Consider the following 19407-nt stretch of genomic DNA (forward strand, 5'->3'; position numbering starts at 1 on the left):
TCACAGCCTTGCGCTCTCCTGTTCTGGCGCTCACAGCTTTTCTGCGACTGCGAGAAAGGAATGGAATTGTTCCTGCAAATAAGGGAGCTGTCAAGAGACGACTGAAGGTGGCAGATTAGTGACAGACAATGCGGAGCATATACAGAGGGAGTGTGTGTGTCTGTGTGTGTGTGTGTGTGTGTGTGTGTGTGTGTGTGTGTGAATGCGAGCGCGCCCGTGCGCGCATGTGTGTGCGTGTAATGGCAGTTGAATCTTCCACAACTCCTGTTTATTTTACACTCTTCCTCTGTCACACACAGCTAATGTGGCGAGGTGCTGCCAGGGCCTCTAATGACTGCTCTCAATTCTCATTACAGAAGGAGCAAACACAGACACCTCTACATTGCAATTCCATTTTCAAACAGGGTCACTGTCACCTCTACATCCTCTCATTATCCCCAACAATACAAACCAGATCAACAGGCATATCATTACAGAGGATACAGCACCGGCAAAACAATAACAATGTCAAACACACATACACACATATGCAGGGCAACGACAGCTAAGTGAGAGAGAGCGTGCGCTCACGTCAGTGTAATAGCTCACCCTCCCCCGTCTCTGTCGGAGAGTAAGAGCGGCTGTGCTGTACCTTCACCTAATCAATGCTAAGTGATCCGTCCATTGACTTACACAGTGGCCATAATTGCCCGTGAGAGGCAGGCCGGTAACTCAGGGTTTGCCGGGGCTTTCTCCTGTGTGACATGCTGCTGTTTATGCACATTCGCAATGAGACTTGGGGAGAGCCTGTAGTACAGTACTCCTGGCTTACTGCCAGACAGTGTTAAATTCTTTCCTGGGTGTCTTCCTATATCCTCTGCCCACATCTGTCTTGAGTTTCTCCCAGGGCTCCCTGGGGCCTGCTCCAGTTCAACTATTTTAATTTGACTAAACACCTGATTTATTTTATCTCTCCGATGAGGAAGACCGTTTGTCTTAATAGGGCCTGTCAACCTCCAGCCCCATTCAGAGCAATTTACTGGCAGCCCTGAGCCGCAGCAATGGAAGAGAGCGGCAATTCTCCATTTATCCTCCTCAAAAAAGCACCTAAAAGCAGCCATTCAGAGCTGCTGCATGTGGTTTCTGAAGGCCTGAATTGACTTCTTATTCAGCCAACTACACTTGTTGTGAATGGCTTATCTGTAAAATTGATACATTCGCCACCGATTTTATTAACCTTTGGCTCTGTCTATAAAGGGTTGCATTTAGAGGGCCCAGTTGGGCTGCATCTGCCCGTGTTCCCCGGGCTGGTTTCAGAGAGAGAGGAAGGAGGGTGGGTGGGCACGCGAGGAGGGAGTGGGGCCACTGACCACCACTCATGGGCAGGACAGACAGCCCCTCCCAAAGTAGGCTGATAGGTCAGAGAGCATAACCCTGTGTACCCCTCCCCCCCTAACATCACCACCAACCCCTCAGAGCATCTCAGGGGCCTCTGGGGTCGACATAGCTGTTTTCAACAGAGTTAAAAACATCTGGACTCAATCCCCACCACTCAGGAGCCCTCTTTGCAAGGCTCATATTTAATCAAAGGCTTAATCAGAATGTGTCTAATGTTATAAGTTGGTTACAATTACATGTGCAGAAAAATTCAGTGTGTTTGTATGACTTAGCTTCTGTATGTCAATTTGTATTGTACAAATATATTTGTGCTTTTATCAAAAACTTTGCAAGCAAAAACTCTGTGTGTGTGTGTGTGTGTGTGTGTGTGTGTGTGTGTGTGTGAGAGAGAGAGTGTGTGAGTAAGTGTATATGTGTTTTACAGTAGCCTTGTCTCACTCTGGGGCCACAGAGGGACTCCAGAGGGTCTAGGACAGGGGATGTGTGTGGGGAGTGCTGGTCGGCACAAACACTAACAGAATACTAACAGAGGAACCATTGTTTGCCTGTACGGCTGCATTGTGGAGTTGAGAGCAGAGGCTGCCTCCAGTTCTACCAAAATAGCCAAATCTTTTTCTCTTTCTCTCTCTCTCTCTCTGTTTCTCTACCCTTAATAATTGAATAATTGTTTCTCTATCTAAATACAGAAATGTCATAAATTTTTAGAAATTCATGAAATACATCTATGAAAAGACACAAAATTGATGACAACAACAATAATTGATTTAAAGACAAAGCAAATCTGAAGCATAAAATAAGTGGGTAAAATATGAGTTTTCTTCAAGTCCAGTTCAGCGCTCTCAATAATTCATTGACAAATAACACACTTTTTTTTTTCTTTCTTTTTTTTTTTGTGGAGCTGCTTTAGTGTTTTAAATCCTTTTCTTCCTGTGATGAATTATGGATTAATTTTAAAATGCAGATAAAAGTTTTATTGGATACAGTGGCTTGAAGAGGGAGTAGTGTGCATCAAAACTGATTCCCGACAAAGAGGCCATTCGCACATATTGAATGGCTCTTAACAGCAGCGGGTTGCTGGCCTCTCTCGTAAAGGTGTCTCCTCACATCCTCTTCTTTTAAGAGACGCTCAGCGATGAGACACTGCCTAACTAAATAAACCACGCAGGTCAGCCAGGACTAATGTGTTATGACACTCTGAGAGCAGATACACCTTCACAGACATATGACTGTGAGAGGAGCTGAGGACACAATAGACCAGAGGGAGAGACTTGAGGGAGCGTGTGAGTGGAGGTGGTTAGGAGGGTGAGGGGGGGTGGGGTAAAGGACAGAGTGTAACGTAAGCCGTCTGTTGCGTTCCATTCGCACCAGGTGAATGCTGGTAAATACCAAACTGACACATTATTGAAAGAGCAGTTACCTCATTTTTGTATACAGTCTTATTTTTATATTACAATATAGGACAAGAAGATCTCAGACTACAATGAATAACAACATACAAAATGCCAGGAAAACAACTGCGACCGCAGCAAGTGAGGGAGCTGTCAAAGCCAGGGGCAATGGATAAAAGACACTTTGTAAGGGTGAGACTTGTTCTGTCCAACAGCCATTCTCCCTCAACCCCCCCCCCCCCCCCCGCTTCTTCCCCACCCCCCTCCCTTTCCCTCTAATCAAGCAGGCCCTAATTTGAGTTCCAAGTGCAGCACCGGGGAAGAGAAGGCAGCTTGTTACTTTGAAGAGTCCCAAGTGAATAACGGAGATAAAAGATTCAGGCACAAAAAAGGAAAAGAGGGGGGGGGAAAGGGAAAGAATCACAAGGCTCCCTATTCTCTGGCCAGCCTTTGGTCAGGACAGCTGAACCATTATGACTACATCTGAATGACTTTTTTTTTTTTTTTAACATCCCAACACTGGAATTTCTTTGTCTCCCCATCAGTTGCCTATTGTGGATGCACCCATATGCTGCGAGCCCATCCTAAGTAAATTAAGATGGCTGTAAATGCAGCGATTGTGCCGGGCTGGGTCCGGACGCACACTGCACATAGCTGGCATGCCTAACATGCTGGAGGCTCAGCCTGTTCTCCTCTACATGAGAAAGGTATATATCCCACGCCACAAAAGCACATGCGCTAATACTCCTACGCATTGTGGAGCTCAGGGAGAGAGCATGATCTATTAAAAAAAAACTCACATAGTCCCTGGTTTTTTTTTTTGTTTTGTTTTTTTCTCTTTCTGGAGTCTTTTTTTGTCACAATGCCTATTTTAAAGATTAAAGCTGAACGAATACAATTAAAATGAAAACTTAATTTCCCCCTTTTTCAATCTCCTTTAATGGTAAATAAGTAGAGTACTTTAAATCATGGCTAATGGGATTCACTGAGCTTTCCAACTGTATTTAAATGTTTGCAAAGGCAAAACTCAATATACACAACACATAGGCTACAGGGCTCACTGACACACTTACACACAGAGGAATCGTTATGTGCTCATGCCTCCACAAATAGAAATGTATTACATTTTTAAATATTGTTACCCGAAAGATTTTGGTGTGTACAGCTAAAGCCAAAACATAACTAAATATATAACAAAAATTCTTTACCCCCATAATTTGAAATTAGAATACACGAACCACGCGCTCCTGCCATAAGGATGAAAAATGAAAATTCACAGAATCTATTATAAAGTTAGCCAAACAGAATAGAGTAGGCTGATTTACTGAATTACAGTTTTGTATCACTCATCTCCTTGAACAGAGATGAGAAATACATTGCACCCTCTCGCAATGTTAAACGATGTTGAGCACTTTGAGTAATTTGGTGCTAAAAGTACTTCCTTGCCCTTGAATTGAGACAATACGAGTAACAGCTGTTTCACCTGGCCTGCTGCCCCCACCATGATATAAACCTTGCTAATCCTGCCAATAAAACTTCATTAACAAGCATGAGCAAGGACTCACTCGCACATGTCAGCATATGGCATCAATCCTAAAAACCTTTCAATGCAACATGAAAATGTAGCTCACATTTAATGTCCTCAACAGAGTAACACAGAAGGTAAGCATCTTTTCATTTTTTTTATCGAAGACAGCAAACAATTGTATTTTGACAGCTCCAGTGGAATTAGCTTTGTTTCACTATGTTAATTAGGCCGTGTGTCAACTTGTTTGGGTTAGAGTGTCTGGTAAGGCCGAGAAAATGTGTGTGTCTGTGTGTGTGCGTGCGTGTGTGTGTGTGTGCGTGTGTTTGAGAGAGAGCGTGCATGTGTGCGCATGAATGCTGTTTGGAGTATACGCTGAGATGAAAAAAGACATTGGCATCACACCAAAGTTTTACACAGGTATGCCATGTGTATTTTCATTTGATGTATTTTTCTTCAGCGAGCGCTTGACCGATACCAAAAAGTCAACAAAATGGTTTTCAGACAGAAGCTGACTTCATGTATCTGACATTCAAAGTTTTTTTTTTAATGTGGACTAATAATCGAATGAGACCATCAGTGCTGCTCCAGAGTATAATTACAATAATGTATGTGCTCTGACTCTTCACTCTGAATCTTCATCATCAAATGGGCCTATTCATTAAAGAGCTTCTCATAGATATGATCTGACCACATACCATCACACCTTCACACTCTGGCAAATAAAATTTCTACTTCTTTATCTTTTTTTTTTTTTTTTAAAGGAGCAAAAACTAAAGAAAGATAAATTACTTTATAAGTTATATCAATCTTTATCAACCGCGGAATGTCGAGGTTGGTGTTTAGACAGAGCAAGATGGAGTCGTCCTTGAGTAGGACACGTGGCACTTTTTAATCATCTAGTCGTGGAGTATGACATATGTGGAGATGCCTTGACCTCTTCCTGTTTTCATTAGAGTACCACTAAGAGGCCCTGATTGAAGTCAATAGCCAATACTGGCCAACATTCAAGGCCAAAGTCTACTCAGAACAATCCGTAGAAAGCGAGAGGAAGACTCATCTGTGTGGTAGGACCAATATCCTTGAAGAGAAGAGTGGTTATGTGCTTTAGCCGTGAAGCATTTAGCTGCTTTCAAATATCTGAACGCTGAGCGCTAGCCCAAGCAGGGAAGGGGTTATGACATTTAGGAAAAAGAAGTTTACCATGAAACATTGAATCATTAACTGTCTCCCCTATGTATCTGTATGTGTCTCAGTCAGTTGGGTTCCTTCAGCTCCTTCCCTTGAGGTCAAGCACAGACTCCTATGTGTGTGTGTGTGTGTGTGTGTGTGTGTGTGTGTGTGTGTGTGTGTATGTATACGCTGTCCAGGTCCTGCTGTAGTCGGAAATCCAGCGTGACGTGTAGTAAAGCAGTCCACCGCCAAGCCGTGCCAGCACTTAAGTGGCATTACATGCCTGTGAGAAGGCCATTTGCCTGCCGTTCCTGATAAACATTACACTCTACGTATTGTAATTCTGCACCTCTAAGTTTTGTCTGAGGAAATGCATCAAATCATGTAACGACTGTTTTTTTTTTTTTTTTTCTATATTACATGTTTAAAAATCTGGACGCGCTACAGTAGAGACAGAAACTGCCTCTAATGTTATACAACATTGTGTGAATTATAGATGAAAATATTTGCATGGCAAATGCGCTTAAGGATATGTATTCCTGTCCAGTGTCCAACGTGGTGATTTTCCTCTCCTAGTCAGAGAAGTATGAGTGTGTGTGTGTAAGAGAGAGAGAGAGACTGTGTGTGTGTGCGTGTGGGTGCGTGTGTGTGTGCCTGTCTGCCTCTGTGCCTTCAATAACACCATGTGAGCAGAGAGAGAGCACCAGAAAACAAGGTGTGCCTTTCTGATGTGAATGCCACAAGCTAAATTCCTCAATTCATTAGGAAAGAAACGGAGCACAGCTCTCCCAGCATTCATCTTGCAAATGTGCTCCAAAGAATAATAATTTACTGTAGCTCATATTTCACTTGGGTGCAGGGGGGGAAACAGTTGACTATTGAGGCGTTAGAGGAAAAATGCAAAGTGTGACATTTGTGAATGAGTTATATAGAGGAATATTTTAACCTGTATGATGGGCTGAGGTTTTTCTCTCTCTCCTCAGCCTCACTTCAGAGCAATGCTCCAGACACAGCTTCAACTCCGTTCAGTGTCCCCTAACACATGTCTAACAGTGTCAGTATGTTTAAATAGCATCTCACTCTGCAAGATTCTCTCTATTTAAAAGTACTTTTCAATTATTTTTCCAAAAATGGCCCTGTACTTACAGTGTTAAAATATGAAATGTATGAAGATTGTGAATGCTCATAATCATTATAGCATTTGTTTTACCCTCAAGTGTTTTTATTTTGTTTGTTTGTTTGTTTGTTTTGCTTTGTTTTGTTTTGTTTTTTGTAGTAGCTGTTGTTGTTTTTTTTTTTAAATTTATATATATCTTCAAAGGAAATTCCATATATTTGGGAGAGTATAAAATGCACTGATGTGAAAAAAATAAGTTCATGGTTATATTGTGTGTTTACAGATACTCTGTCATACATCTCTAAAGCCCTTTGGTCTTGCCTTTATTGGAGCCATTAAGAATAAAGTTAAATGTTAAATTGAATAATCATGTTTTCAAGTGAATCCAGCTGCTTGAACAATTGGCTCTCTGTATACACACAGTCTGCCTCTGTCCAGACAGGAAGGCAAAGCCAGGTACAACCAACATCAAATCAGTTAGAGCAGCTGTGTTCACTAGCCGCACACTCCTCTTAAGGAGCTTCCACTTATCTGTCAGCCACAGGACCTTCCCTCAGTGCTCCTCCACTGTCATATAGACACCATTCAAAAATTGATTAGTAAAGTGGTAGAGCCCTGGCTTTCTTCTGTCCCAAGTTGGAACAACCATTTTTATACAAACACACAATGCTCTACTCCCCCCACCACCGCCGCCCCCACCCCCAACCCCTCGCCCCTTTTTTTTTGTCCATATTTTATTAAGATGAATGTTGCTTGTGTACCAACGCGGCCGGAGAAGCCGTAACACACTCAAATCCAAATACCCTCAGATAGTGACTCTGACAGTGTTTGGACGTTTTGGGAGGAGAAAAAAAACACTTACAAAACTAAAAAGCAATTATTTTTTTAGGAAAATAAAAATCTGTTTATGTATTTATTTATTTATTTTTACATATATAGAAGTACAGAAGCAAGTGATAAAATGGTATATATTTATGTAAGCAGTGTAGAACGTGGAACGGCCTCTGCAGATAGAGATCTCTTTGAGGGGATATAATTGCTCTGTCTCTCTCTCTCTCTCTCTCTCTCTCCCTCTCTCTCTCTCTCTCTCTCTCTTTGCACAGTCGTGTGGCTTGGAGCTTCTCCAACCTGCTACCTCTCTTTCTCTGTGGTTTTGTTCAGAAGATCTCATCTCCCGCCTCACCATTCCTCCTGATTGACAGCTGTGCTCAGGTATGAAAACAAACAGTTCGCTCAAGAATCGCTACACGAAAAGCAATCCACAGCTAATTCTGCTTCACACACTACACTCAGCGTCACCCTGCTGAGCTTTGCCTTTAAAGGATTTCAGGAGAGCACGTAGGGACTTTAGACAAAGTGAACGACATATTCTTTTCCATTACAAAATTGTACAACATGGTGGGAAAAATCTGTTAATTTACACTCTATACAAATATTTTTGTTACCCTATGATTACATGTAAAAACAAAAACAAACAAGCAAACAAGCAAGAAGCCAAACAGTAGTCTAAATTTGTACAATTACTCTGCGAACTTGTTTTTCATTCAGAAGACAATGTAGCTGGGCAAGTTTGGACAGAGCAGAGTTTGAGACTGCAGGTCTTACTGGTTCTGAAGCCTTGGCTTATATTCTTTGCTTGCTATTGTTCTAGACTTTCACGGGAAGTTGGGATTGTCCTAACTAGTTCACCCACCAATAAGATTCCTTACCACAGCAATAATTTATCTTGGTACTATGACAGGTTCATAAGGTGAAAAATATGTAAAGTAGTTAAGCAACAACTACAGGGAGCTAAGGATATGGCAAAAACTCAAAAAAGGAGCTGTCTTCAGAAGAGAAAAATGTATTTTTTTTCTGTCATACAGTTCAAAAGGGGAAAAAAAAAATCATATCTCATTTATTTATCTTTGAACATCAAAAGCCATCTTTTGTAACGATGGGACAATACTACAAAGCATAACCTCTAGGTAAATTGCACAATGCCACTGGTTCTGGAGTGAATGCACACAGACTTGTGAGGGAGCTGCAAGGTTAGGCTGCCAGTAGGTAGCTTTTTATCCACATGTCAGCCTTTATCTACGACTCTCCTCCATTAATTTGAACCTACAGGCGTGCTTGGCCTTTGTATTGATTTTAACCCAACAATTAATGTGGTCTCTGATTTATCATAACACTTTAGATCTTAATCATAAGGTGTTTTCAGCGTGGTGCCTTTGTTTGTGTTTTAATTAAGCAGACCTTGTGTGTCTCCAACCCCTATCTTCCTTTTAATTGCCAGTATTTACATCAGGCAGACTTCAAACACAGAGAGAGACATTTGTAAGGGGGAGCACAAAGCAGGCCTTTGAAATGTCTACAGTCATATGAAATGGCATGCTAATTAAAAACCTTAGGCTGCCGGTGTGATATGAAAAGTAGTTCTGTTTGTTCCTCTAGTGTAGATTCAGTCTCAGTGGAAATCAGCACAGGGCACAGGATGTATTATCAGCCTTCCTACCTGTTTATACCTCCAAAATGTGACCTCACCATTCCAATTTATCACACATAAAAATGCCCTGTAATTTAAAAAGATCTGCTTTCAAAAGGCTAAATCATTTCAAACATTTTATTCACTGCACTTTGATCTACAGTGGCATATACTGGGACAGGTACAATGAATCTAGTTTACCAAGGCATGATTTACATTTAGGTTCATTAAGGTTATTGCCGATGAATACACTTATTAGAATGTATGACTGTTTCCCCCCCAAGCCCCCTCTCAGAGCAGAGTCTAATCCAATAATTAAAACCAAGGACAAATGTTACTTATAATTCTAATTCATGCATGAAGAAAATGGCCCACTAAAATTAGAGACATTAAAAAAAAAAGAAAAACAATACTATTTCTGTTATCTGTTATTGTTCTACCAATCCTTCTCTAAGTACTCTAAAGGTCTCTGTTAGAAAGAGTGAAACAGCAGAAGGAGGAAAGAATAGTGAATTATAATAGTAAAAGATAACATATTTATGACACTTTCATCTCTCTTCCGAGTAACCGTTTGTTATTGAAATGTGGCTAAGTTAAAGAATGAAATCCGCAGATAATATCAGAATATGATAAATTGCTGAAAATGAACTGTTGAGCCAACATGAGGGTACTGACTGTCAGTCAGGGCGTCGGCAGAAGTGCTACTCTTGAGAGCCAGAGAGAGGGAGAAAGGAAAAAAGAGAGATAGAGAGGGGAGGAGAACAGAGCTGGAGCCAGAGAAAGCCTAGCGTTATCAGACAACTGGTACTGTGCCTTCTCTTGCTACATAAACACTTCCCTGTAACAGCCAGTGCTAAGACCTGGACTTTCAAAAAAAAAAAAAAAAAAGAAAAGAAAAAAAGGAAGAAAGAAAACAGAAGCCATTCCCAAACCCACCTCACCAAGGAATAAACATTGATGTGGGCCATAACCTGTGCTGGCTATTCCCAAAGAGAGTAAAGACACATTCCTCTCACATGTGAGTGGGCCTTTTCCGTAACACTCAGGTCCACTTTTCTTTAAAGCTCTGCTCTATCATCAGAGGGGTGACATGAATCTGTCCAGTCTCCGGTACAAACAGCATTTAGTGTCTTACTGCCATCAGGAAAAACATTCAGCAGCCCCCATAATGCAGTTAAACAAAGACCCCCATACAGGCCTCATACAGAGTGACTGCAATTAAGACAGAGGGCATGAGAGAGGCATCTAGACAGATGAGATAAGGAAGACTAGAGAAGGCTCGCAGCAAGATACTTTTGTATACTATAGAAGTAGCAGGGGTTGCATTTCAAATCATTTCAGATAAGAATGGAAACTCTCTTGACTTTTGCAAGAAAAAAAAAAAGAAAAGAATGAGTCAGTGAGCGACGGCAGGGTACAAGCTTACCTTTTATTTCTCCCAGAAGTTCGCTTGTGTTAAGTCGTTCCATTTTCTCTTTCCAGTCTTTCGAGAGAAGTTTTTCCATGCAGGAGGATTCTGAAAGAAAGACAAGAGATGCATAACGTTTTTTGGCTTTAATGAGAAGGAACTTCCAGTCAAGCTGGAAATTAATTTTTGGACTATTTTGCATGGAGTTAGATTTTTACATGGAATCTGTACTCGCAATAACATTTGAATAAAAATTAAAATTAACCATTTAAAAGATAAAATTTGAATTTAAATATTCCTGCTTGTAACACACTGCACAACAAGGCTTGTGCAAATATGATGGTTGTAAATAATATATATATGCACATTAGTGTTTTTTTTTTTAATCACCCTTTTGAAAGAGATAATTATTTCCTTTAATTCAATATTGAATTTGGTGTTCACATGGTGGAAATTTAACATGCAGAGATGCACAAATGGAAACAAATTCTTACAATGTTTGTGTTACACAGAAAATACACAGAGATATAGAAGTATAACACTGTAAGAAAAAAAAATCCTGCGATAAATGCAATTCAAATGAATGCGATTTCTTGCTCTAATCAAAATTCAAAAATAATGTAATAAGGCTGAAAGACTGTCATTTCAAAGAGCATTTGTAGTATTTTATATATATCACTGAGCTCCACGACTAGTGTACTCAAAAAAGCATGAAAATAACTTTTTTTAATCTGATTTCTTTGCTATCACCATTTAGACATATTTAATGAAATATCAGATAACATTATTTTAAATACACGTTCATATGTTTACCCCACAAACAAAGACTCTCTCTCTCTCTCACACACACACACACACACACAGGCACGCACACGTTCTCCTTGCGGTCCACACACACCTACAAATACAAACATACAGCACAGGCCAGTCACACACTTGCATTCACATGAAGAGCAGTTGTGCTTGAAAGTGATGTGAGATGTGGCTGGAGTCCTCTGGAGGTCAGTTCAGTCAGGCGATAAGCGATAAAAGCAAGGCACTACAAAGAGACATTAAAGGGAAGGTAAAGGGTGAGACCACATTTGTCTGTTCGCCCGCGCAGCCGGCAATGATGAAAACAATTAACATTTGTCCAGCGGACAATGAATCAGTGAAGGAATGGCTGGAATCTGCCGCGCTGTCGCTGGGGTCGTTGATAAAGAACACACTGCAAACCAGCCGCTCCTAAGACTCACAGAGCTGCAGAGCGCTGCACACAGAGGTCAGCCTGTTCCCATCGAACTCTCTCTCACACACACACACACACACACACACACACACACACACACACAGAGCAGAGGAAGATGACTACTGTTCTGTGAAGCCAGAGCTCAAAAGTTAAATCAGCACAGCCGCAGAGTGCCGGAACGCAGAACGGAACATGGGCTGAGACTGCGCTCTACAACAAAAGCTTAGAGTCAGACCCAGCAGTTAGTGTGTTCTTCAACACTTTTTTTTGACCAGCATAAAACCTCTGCTATTTAACAGTCCTTCCTCAAGCTTCAGATCATCATGTGTGAGTGTGACCCATGATTAGACTGTCTCTTAGTGTCATGTTGCCTGTGGATTACATCATGGAGAGCGAGAGTGGGTTTGTTCTCTGAAAAAGGGGGCAAAGGACACAGGCAAAAGCAGACATTCTTGCAGTCCACAGAGGGCCCTCGGGCACCATAAGGAATGGTTAAACCACTGCGCAGACAATGGCTCATTTGTGAACACACTTTTGCAAACAAAAGGGTACAATTCATGAGTACACAAGTGTTCTGAGTGACTTAAGAGATTCTCATACAATGCTGTGTGTTTCTGTGTATTGTAGTAATCATGAGGTACTTGAGGTAATGGAACATTCTTGCTGAAATAGATCATTATTTATGAGATGTTTTTGTTTTTTTTCCAAAGAGACTTAAGTTTCACTGATATTGCCATTGTCTACTGTATAACATTTCCTAAGATTCACAGTTATTAAGATGTAACAGTTTTGTCAAAAAAATCTATAAATAATACAGTCGTTCAACTGTTCAGATTCGCAAAGGTGAATCAGTTTTGAAGTGAAACTAAGCATATGATGTGGAGTCATCCTGTTGCTGCAGTGCTCTGAGAATTTAACTTTGGAAAAGCGAGAGAGTATGATTGCTTTGGTAGGCACGGCCATGTGAGCGGAAGAGAAGTGAAGTGAACAGGGCTCGAAAAAAGCTGCCTTACCCTACAAGGAATGCAAGCCTGTCTTTCCATCATGACAAGTTTTAATAGGCTTGAGTGTGTCCAGCAAACCACGCATCCCTTGCTTCAAACCTACCACAGACCCCTCCCTCACCCAAAATAAAATAAAATAAAACAAAATAAAATAAAATAAGCAAGGAAAAAAGAAATACACATTATGTCAATAAAAATAACCGTTTCTTCAAAAACCTGTACGTTAAATCTGTACTCTTTCATTCCCTTTCTCTCTGTTTCAGCATGGCTTTCAAAAAAGATGAAGAGGAGTTACCATTCTGTTTTATTTTCAACTTCCTCCATTACACTGAGGCCAACAGGACATCTCCACTTTGGGTCATTGTAACATTATTTCTACTTTATTGACTTTTCAATCCCAAACTCACAGTCTGTTCCCTGATCCTCAGTGAGAGTGTGGGTTACCTCCCTGCTGCCTGGCAGCATGATAACCCAGCCCTGAGCCCGAGGCCTTGCTCCCGGGAGAAAGTGTTTCCTCTTCCTGACTCATCCCTATCCCCATGCACCCCCCCTCCCCAGATAATAACGTACACAAGAAACAAACAAAAAAACACCACTGATACATAGGCCTACTCTTTCCCCTCAAGCCAAAAAAAAAAAAAAGCAAACAACATAGAGAGACCTCCTTTTATGGCTTATGGCTCAGAGCAGCTAAAGTGGAAGTGAACTGTGAGGGTCAGAGGTTTTACAGAAGACTCTCCGATATTCCTCTCCTCTCTTTCTCCTCGTCTACAGACACACACACACACGCACGCACATACACACGCACAGACACAGACACACACACACACACACATACACACACGCACACAAATACACACAGCACAGATGCTGCTCCAGCACTTGATCATTAAGGAATGCACCAACTGTTGGAGATAATGCGGTGCCAGCTCCCATTCAGCTCCACTCTGCCTCCCCTGAGAGTGGTCGCTCCCTCTCCTCCCTCCAGAGAGGCACATCCAGCCAGGGCCAGACACCAGCTCCACATATTACAGCTGGAATGTGCCATGCCAGAGAAGCTCTGTGCTATTTTACCTTTGTGAGGTGAGGAATGGCCAGCATATGTGTGTAAAATAACATTCGGCAGAACAGAGAGAAGCCAAAAAACAGCTAAGAGCTTCGTGAAAACACTTCTGTTATAATTTCATACAAGGTTACCTTAGGAATGCAAACCATTAGCAAGTAAGTTGTCTGGACTGTTTCAAAGCACCCATATAAATGCTAAAACATTTTAGAGGAATTTAGATTAACAATTAGCTAGACTCTTTTTTTTTCATCCTGTTTTCCCAAGATGCATTCCATCTTCTCTGAAGAGATTATGAATGTCAGTGGAAATACTGTCTAACATCAGCACAATAGCTTATGTCACATTAACATGTTAAGGATATAAAGAAACAGAAGTATGCCATTAATTTAAAAATCAAACTGGATTTATCACAAGGATATTTTCTACAGAGCTCCTGCTGTTACCTACAGAAATTCTGCATAGTACACTTAATTTAGTGTGATCCTCTCTGAATTGTACCCAGATTTTGACCTTTTTTACTCTTTATTTTTATTTATCAAAATACAAGCATAAAAATAGCTACATGGTTGACATTTAGAAACTACAGCAGAAATAACTGTTCAAGTTGCATGTCGGGACACTCCAAATACATAAATAAAGAATGCCATTGACTTTATTGTTAGTTCCTTGTGAGGGCCCCCAAAATCTCCCTGTTGTCCTCCTCCTCTGAGATAAAGCATTGCATGGCTCTGGGGGAACCAATTCAGACTGGATGAGATTGGAATGAAAACAATAGCCCTTATCTGTCTCTTATTTACATTTTCCCAAGGTCCCCCCGGCAGACAGCTGAGCCCTGCCACTCAGTGCGCCTGGCCCCACTGGACTGAGACCAGCTTCCTCTGGCCCAGCGATACGGCGGGGCACTGGGGAGAGAGCTTGGCGGAAACCCTGCTGCTCTGGAGCCCTGCACAGAAAACAAGTCTCGTCTAAATGAGTCCAAAGAGATGGAGTGTGAGAAGGAAAGAGAGAGAGTGCGACAGTGAAAGTAAGAGAGAGGGGGAGAGAGAGAGAGAGAGAGAAAGAGAGAGAGAGAGAGAGAGAGAGAGAGACAGAGAGAGAGAGATGCCCAGGCTCCTGTAAAGCCAATGCCCTTGAGCTAGCTGAGTCAATGTGTCTGAATGGAGACTCCTGATACTCAGACGCTGTTGTGTTTCTTTTGCAGCACCCATGCTCCACTCCGGAGACCAACGCTGTCAAAACAAGAGGATTACAGAGCGGCACGCCTCGCTCTCCAAATCACAACAGGGAAAAAATAGCATGCTACAATCCATTTCTGCCCTAACAGGACTAAAGCCTTTAAGTTTGGAAATGCCATTATAGTCATGGAGCTTTTGTTACATTCCCAGAGGAGCGGAGAGCCTGAGCTTCAGCGGGAACAGGCCTACACAAAGCTAGCGCTACCACACAGTGCCTTTCTGGCACGCTAACTGACAGTGTACATCACTCCATGCAACATTTAAGCGCTATCTCCAGCCCAATCTAGAGAGAACAGCTTGTTGGCGCAGCAATCCTCTCATCTTTTAATACAGTGAAACAGAGGCAGCTGGATTGAGACACCTAGAGCAAAGATAGAATAACTAGATTAAACCCAGCCCTTCAACACATAAAAGCATAATGATAATGGTACTCATAAATCTGAACAAAGCAAAGTTTCTGGGATCATGTTTGGTATAAACACAGTTTTCATCACCTGGCGACAACCAAAGCCAAAATTTAATGTTTAACAGAAACCACAACACAGAATACATTGGAGCAGATGAAGCATTGACAAGTTCGCCTGACTGTCAATTTTTGTTTGTTTGTTTGTTTGTTTATTTATCGCTTTTTTTTAAACAAGAGCTTAAACAACTCTCCCTCTCTCTGCGACTTTGGTTTATTTAGTTTAGTTTAGAATTGAATTTAAGATTGCAAATCAAATGCTCTACTAAGCTGCTATTCTACATACTGTAATAAATTAACCTTAATAAAATCAGCCCTGGTTAGTTATAAATACTTTAAGAAGAGTTTTAAAACAGCTACATTTATGTGATATTTTTATTAAAAATTGGCTTAATCATGGTAAAGGGTAAAAAATCACTGTATATATAAGTAACAATGGTCAAATTCATTTACATTAGAGGTAGTTTGTAAAACGTCCACAGCTGTCAAATATGACGGGAGAATATAACAAATTTACTACAGATATACCAGGAAGCTCCATAACCTGTACCCCTTAGGGCATTTATGAGCTAAATTATCATAATTTAGCTATTAGCTAATCTTCTTCTATAAAACAAAATTATGGTGGTAAAATCAAAGATACTGTCAGAGTGAACATTGTGTCTCAGTGAACACTGGGTGTGTACTACCATGGTGTCTATGGACTGACTGAGACTAGTTTCAGGATCGACCTCATGTTCTGTCTTGTGGACGATGTTCTGGCTGTTCCATTTCTCTGAAGATGTGGTTTCTCTAAATGTGTGACCTGTACCCTGTGGCACATTGCCAACACATCTGCCAGCGGCCCCCCAAGCCTCACATGTCCACTGTAATCCCTCCAACAGGAAGCAACTCCTTGCCCTCATCAATCCAATCCCCCCTTAAAACTGGAGGCAGAGGAGCCAGAGACTGAAGGACCTCAAACTGCAAACAAGCTCACAAATCTGGTCACAACTTCTTTCAGAGCACAGGATTCAGAGCACAGAACCTCCACTGTGCCCGTGTCCCTATACTTTTCAACAGTTACAAGTCCCCATTTCACATTACTTATTTTTATTAAAGTTGTCTCCTTTTTTTTCCCCAATACAAACTTAGTGATGCACACCAGTCAAAAAGCCAGTCACTGAGTGAAAACAGGATGGACGCCGCCTAAACATTAGGCAAGTACATCAGCCAGCTGGCCTCCAGGGAAACATGTAATTACCAAATCAATGATCAACTGACACTGACCATATAAATAATTTCCTCCTCCACAAGAGTTGAGATTTCTAAACAGGCAATCCAATGATGTGGAGAGCTTGAGGACATTTTTCATTTGGACAGAGAGAGCCTAGATGTGTTGATATTTCAGAGCAGGAGTATTACTGCTCCACTTGAAGACATCCAGGTTGGAGGGCACACTTACATGGAGTGAGGCAGTGAGGTTAATAATTATCCTCTAAGCACTCTCAAGAGCAACATTTCTAATAATGTTTGGAGAGAAAAGCTTTTGAAAGAAAGAGAAGCAGTCACGTTGTCAAGGTCAAGAGAATATTGAGAGTTGTGTTCAATTTCCTAAGGAAAACAAGTTACTCCAAGCATTCTCACTAGCTCTCTTTGGAAAATATGATTCCATTTTCTCTTCTTGTTCTTCCTCAACTCCACAGCTCTGAGATTTTTAAAAATTGGTAGATCTTACAATAGGGATGTCTCACTAAATCAGGCCAAAAGAGTTTCTTTTTTTCTCATTCTCTCTCTTTCCCTATGAAAACAAACTGGAGTAAAGACTCACAAAAAGCAACACACAAACTCTGGGGAATCTTCTGAATGTCTTAATCACAGAAACATTAAAACAAGACTCCATCACCACACAAAATAGAACATAATAATTACATGAAGTAGACAGGAAAGTGAAATGACATAAGAAAACATGTTTTGTCATTCTGTCGGTATTCCTAGAGACAACAGCTGTTGGATGCGGCAAATGTTCCTGAAGTCTCCATAATCATGGCGTTATTGAAGTGAGGACAAAAAGGGCACTAATTGCAAGGGAGCAATCTAAACGTAATAGGTTACACACCCGGGCGATGCAGCACAATGCAAACGCTAAAAAAGAGGGAAAAAAAACAAAAAAAAAACAACACTCTGTGAACAACAGTGCGCGTCGTTGCTCATTTTCAGGCAATTACCTTCCCTCCTTGTCAACAGTTTTAATAACCTCTATCATTTCCAGAAGACTTTTTGCTTCAGTTAAATAATTTCAGCTCTTTAATATGCAAATGCACCCGTTCACATGCATGGGTGAAGAGCCTTGGCTCCTTGAGATGTGTCAGTACATTGTAGAGCACCTGCACCTCGGGAAAGGCTTGATTTAATTGACACCTAATACTATTCATTATTCCACTTAGTGAGCATCTCTGTTAGTCACCTGTAGGTTTGTCTAACCCTAGCAACCATTTTATACTGGCAACAGCTACTATAAATAGACTCACTAGCCTTAACCATACTTCATCAGAGGCCCAAATATCAACAGGAAAAGCCTTCTTGCTTCTTGACTCTTTCATCATTTCAAATTATCTCATACTCTGACTGATGATCTAGAGGATTAATGCAGCAATGCTCCTACCATCCATCATCGGCTGCACCAAATCGATCTCTGTTATGATATGATTCAAACTCAGAGTTGGAACAGAGGAAGTGGAGGCTGGTATGTTGTCTGACAGGAGGAGGTAAATGTGGCTTCAAGAGTCAGATGGGTGACTGTGTTACTGAGGTCAGTTAGACTTTGACTTCTGATAGGGCTGGGCAGTGCTTAGCTCACCTCAGTGACCATGTCATCCCAAGGACCGGTGGTCAGACATAGTGTTGGTAGTCACACATACTGCTTGACCCATCCAAATAGGATATGTGTCTATCAAGCATTTATGAATTAACTGTTCCCAAGAGGTCTCACCTCTTGAGCAGGGCGGTATATGACCTCTCCCAATCCATTTTACTGCAGGACTTTGTGGTAATCAGCCTTGAATGATTAAAGTGAGCAGTGAGCGACAATCAATTCATGCAGCCTGACTTCAGACGACAGGCAGTTCTTCAGCAGGGATGACAAGGAGAAATTTCACCAGACAATGTAGCACATAGGAGAAATATATCACACCAATTAGGCATATAATCAAGAGAGATAAAGCTGAAATATAGCTGAATGAAAAAGAAATCACAAAGACCAAAAAAAGGGGGAATCTATCCAAAAGACTGGCATAGGATAGCATCTTGTCTACAAGGACATTGCTGGATGGTTTGCTGACGAGGGCCTGAGATTTCTCTCATTAGAGATGGCAACACTGAGTGCCAGACACCTTTCCCCTCAGATGGGAAGACCGCCTACTGTCTCCTCAGGAGGAAGAGCTTGCGGGCACTGAGGCGGTCTGGCCACGGCTATATGAAAGAACAGTGCTGAATTATAAATGTGTAGGAGGCCAGGGCCAGACAGTGAACACCACAGAGCTGACGGCCTGTGCCTTCTGAAGGCAGCCATCCAGGAGAGGGCTTGGACAAGAGATTAAAACGCAACTCTCGAGCCCCTTTCTACAAGAGGAAAAAGAGCAAAAATTAACAAGTTGAAAAAAAACCAAAAAAAAAAACAAGAAAGAAGTATTCAAACTCAAGAAACCTTCAGAGGGGAAAACAAGGGGGAAAAATCCAATCCAGACTTAGTGAAGAGAGATGAGGAGCCAAGATAAAGCCATACTCAGAGCCCCCCAAACTGCAATCTTCTCCTAAGCTGGAGAGTGGCAGCTGGCAGAACAGCTGGTGAATAGGATTAATGTCAGAAGAATGAAATAAAACTCAACATATGTCCGAGCCTGAGGTGTTGGGACTGAGCGTGATTGTGCCCCGATGGATGCCATGTGTACAGCTGGAAGGAGCCCCTGTGCAGCTCT

At 41.5% G+C, this 19407-nt stretch overlaps 1 protein-coding gene across 6 annotated transcripts in view; it reads right to left on the reverse strand.

Moving 5' to 3' along the window:
• sox6 (SRY-box transcription factor 6) overlaps positions 1 to 19407 on the reverse strand; it is a 94947-nt gene that overhangs the window by 55812 nt on the left and 19728 nt on the right. For all 6 annotated transcript variants that reach the window (XM_030792056.1, XM_030792047.1, XM_030792066.1 and 3 more), the window contains exon 4: positions 10474 to 10563. In XM_030792056.1, the coding sequence (XP_030647916.1) occupies positions 10474 to 10563 (90 nt within the window). The remainder of the gene's footprint in view (positions 1 to 10473; positions 10564 to 19407) is intronic.

The sequence above is a fragment of the Chanos chanos genome, chromosome 2 (assembly GCF_902362185.1).
Source record: "Chanos chanos chromosome 2, fChaCha1.1, whole genome shotgun sequence".
In the NCBI taxonomy this organism is placed as follows: domain Eukaryota; kingdom Metazoa; phylum Chordata; class Actinopteri; order Gonorynchiformes; family Chanidae; genus Chanos; species Chanos chanos.